We start from the raw sequence: 2,916 nt of genomic DNA on the forward strand, positions 1-2,916 counted from the left end.
GGGTAGCTCCACCAATCCCCGTGCGCTCCGCTGCGGTAGTCCCGCCCAGTGCTGAAACCGAACCAATCAACGAGGGCGCTGCTCCGGACCGGGGCCGGATCGCGGCGCCCGTCCCGTCACTCAGAGCCCCGGGGCCGGCGCTTCAGCCCCGCCCCCGGGGCGGCTCAACCAATCCCCGCGGCGGAGCGGGGCGGCGCCGGACGGGGCGCGGAGCCCACGTGGTCGCAGGGCGCGGGCGCCGGTGGGTGGCGCGGGGCACGAGGGGGCGGGCGGGGCGTGTCCTGCCGCCGCCATGGGCGTGCAGCCCCCCAACTTCTCGTGGGTGCTCCCGGGCCGGCTGGCGGGGCTGGCGCTGCCGCGGCTCCCCGCGCACTACCAGTTCCTGTGGGACCAGGGCGTGCGGCACCTGGTGTCCCTGACGGAGCGCGGGCCCCCGCACAGCGACAGCTGCCCCGGCCTCACGCTGCACCGGCTGCGCGTCCCGGACTTCTGCCCGCCGGCCCCCGAGCAGATCGACCGCTTCGTGCGGATAGTGGACGAGGCCAACGCGCGCGGGGAGGTCAGCGGGCGGGGCCTGCCGCGGTCAGCGGGGGACAGGGCGGGGGGAGGCGGGCCGGGCCCGGAAGGGACCTGCGGGGACGGGGCGTGAAGCCGGGGGCGGGAGGGGGAGGCCGCGGGGAAGCGGCGAGGGGTGTGAGCTGGAGGGAGACGGGGGAAAGCAGAGGCCGTTGGGCGCTCTCCTGATGTCACTTCTCGCCCCTGAGCGCTCTCCTGATGTCACTTCTCGCCCCCGAGAGCCTGAGGACCCTGCAAGGCCTGGGCCTGTAGGAAGACTGAGGGGCCCAAGGGCTGGGGAGGGCATCAGGCTCCACCCCATCAAGCTCCCTCTTCCCAGGCCGTGGGGGTGCACTGCGCCCTGGGCTTCGGCCGCACGGGCACCATGCTGGCCTGCTACCTGGTGAAGGAGCGGGGCCTGGCTGCCGGAGATGCCGTCGCTGAAATCCGGCGCCTTCGACCCGGCTCCATCGAGACGTACGATCAGGAGAAAGCCGTCTTCCAGTTCTACCAGCGGACTAAGTAAGGGGCCTCAGCTCCTGTCTGCGTCCCGGGCCCTGACCCATGTGTTCAGTGGGGCCAGAGACACGGACGTGCACTGAAAGCTAAGCCCCCCGGCTCCTGCTGGCTCGGGAGACTGAGTAGCTGTTCCCCGCAGGCCGGTGCCGACTGAGGAGCTGGGTGCAGCCGCACTGGGGGTTGGGGGCGTCCCTCTGCTGCTTCCCTGAATAAATAACTTCTAAGAACCAGCCCATAGTGCATAGCACCTTGCAGTTTACCAAGCATGCCCACACGTCAACAAATGTGAGCCTCACCAGAGCCCTGTGACCTGGGATGGCAGCAAGACCACCCTGCTCTTTGGGTGAGGTAGCTGAGGCTCAGGCCCAAGGCGACACTTGTAGGAAGTGGAAGGGTGGGCCAGGCCTTCAGCCTCCCTAAGATGCTGAGACTCTCGTGTTCTCTGCTGACCTTTGATGTGTCCCCGGGGGAGCTGGTCAATGAAGAGGGCCCAAATCCCCAGCAGCCCCGGGTGACTGATGCTAACAGGCCAGGAGAGCCCCTGTGGACACAACCCCCCAGTCCAGGCCCCCCTGCCCCTCGTGTGTCATCGTCTCGAGACAGAGAAGGCCTGCATGTTGTCCTCACAGATAGCCACCATCTCCAGCTCCCAAGGGCTGGACACCTTGGGCTGCTCAGCTCCCCTGTGACACGCATTCCAGATGCAGTGGAGACGGAGGGAGGAGGCCAGGGTCCCCCTGAGGCCCCCATCCTGCGTAGCCTAGGCCAAAGGCAGGCCTAAGGCACCTGCTCCTGACACATCTTTCTCCTTTCCACAGCCGCCCACCCAACTCAGCCCCCATCCAACACTCTCTCACACGCTATCCCACCAGCCAGAGTCTCGCCGTTTGTCTCCGGGAGGGGGAGACAGGCCGCAAGACGTCTCCCCCTTTCCTCTGAGGTGTGTCAGAGCCGAGGACTCCATACTCCATCCTATTCCCTTGGTCCCCACCACCAAGCCAGGCGGGGCGTGTGAGGAACCCCCAACTCCAGGCACGGAGGCCCCCGCACCCCACCTGCTGCTCCCGGCAGCATCCCAGGCTGTTTGTTGGTGCAAACCAGGGCCCCGTCCAAAGGGGAGTGTGTGTGAGTGTGTGTGAGTGTGTGCGCGCGCGCGAAGGCAGGAAGCGTGCGGGTGGTGCGCTTCCTGAATCCCTTCCCTCCGCCTACCAGGGAGGCTTGAAGCTGCTCCCCGGGGTGCACGTCCGCCCTGATACCGCCCCAGCGGGTGGGACAACCAGTCCTCACCCTCGCTGCCCTCCCCTCCTCCCGCGCTCCCTCCTCCCGCGCTCCCCCCTCCCCACATCTCCTGCACTGCAGGACAGGAACCTGCCCTTCGCTTCCTCCCAAGGCTCCTTCAAGGGAGACAGAACATTTTTCTAACCCCGTTAGAGCCCTGTGTGCAGCCTCCGTCCCCATAATTTAAGCAGATCTCCGCTGCCTCAGGAGTTCCTCCGGGAAATAAACATATAATTATGTGCTTAAGGAAATCGGTTTTTAAATAAGTAAGAGTTGACTTGAAATGAAAAACTCTGCCCTTACCCTTCTTCTACCTTGGGAGGTTAGCCTGAGGCTCCTTCTCGGCTCATCCCCACCCCCAGATGTTTCGCCTGCTCACCACCCCCTCTTCTGTGTGTGGCCACCAACGACGGGTTACAGGCTAGCCGTGACCCTTCCCCAGGCTACTTCCCCGAGGGGTGGGTGTGAGGAACGAGCCGCCTCCGCCGACACAGAACCTTCGCACCGCCTCACACCGGAGCCTGTCAGCCTCACACCGCTGACATTTGGGGCCGGAGACCTCTT

The 2,916-nt window shown here is 65.9% G+C and overlaps 1 protein-coding gene across 2 annotated transcripts; it reads left to right on the top strand.

Moving 5' to 3' along the window:
• The first annotated feature begins 227 nt into the window (after positions 1 to 227).
• On the top strand, positions 228 to 2,393 carry DUSP23 (dual specificity phosphatase 23). Of its 2 annotated transcripts, XM_035009915.1 has the most exons (3): positions 228 to 559; positions 896 to 1,077; positions 1,893 to 2,393. In XM_035009915.1, exons 1-3 carry the CDS (start codon positions 293 to 295, stop codon positions 2,011 to 2,013), a joined length of 570 nt encoding a protein of 189 aa, XP_034865806.1. In that variant the 5' UTR covers positions 228 to 292; the 3' UTR covers positions 2,014 to 2,393. The 2 variants fall into 2 exon arrangements, with proteins under 2 accessions (XP_034865806.1, XP_034865807.1); XM_035009916.1 differs by lacking the exon at positions 1,893 to 2,393 and having other exon boundaries at positions 233 to 559; positions 896 to 1,304.
• Positions 2,394 to 2,916: the final 523 nt, after the last annotated feature.

Source organism: Mirounga leonina, unplaced genomic scaffold (genome assembly GCF_011800145.1).
Source record: "Mirounga leonina isolate KUSES-001 unplaced genomic scaffold, KU_Mleo_1.0 Mir_154, whole genome shotgun sequence".
Lineage (NCBI taxonomy): Eukaryota > Metazoa > Chordata > Mammalia > Carnivora > Phocidae > Mirounga > Mirounga leonina.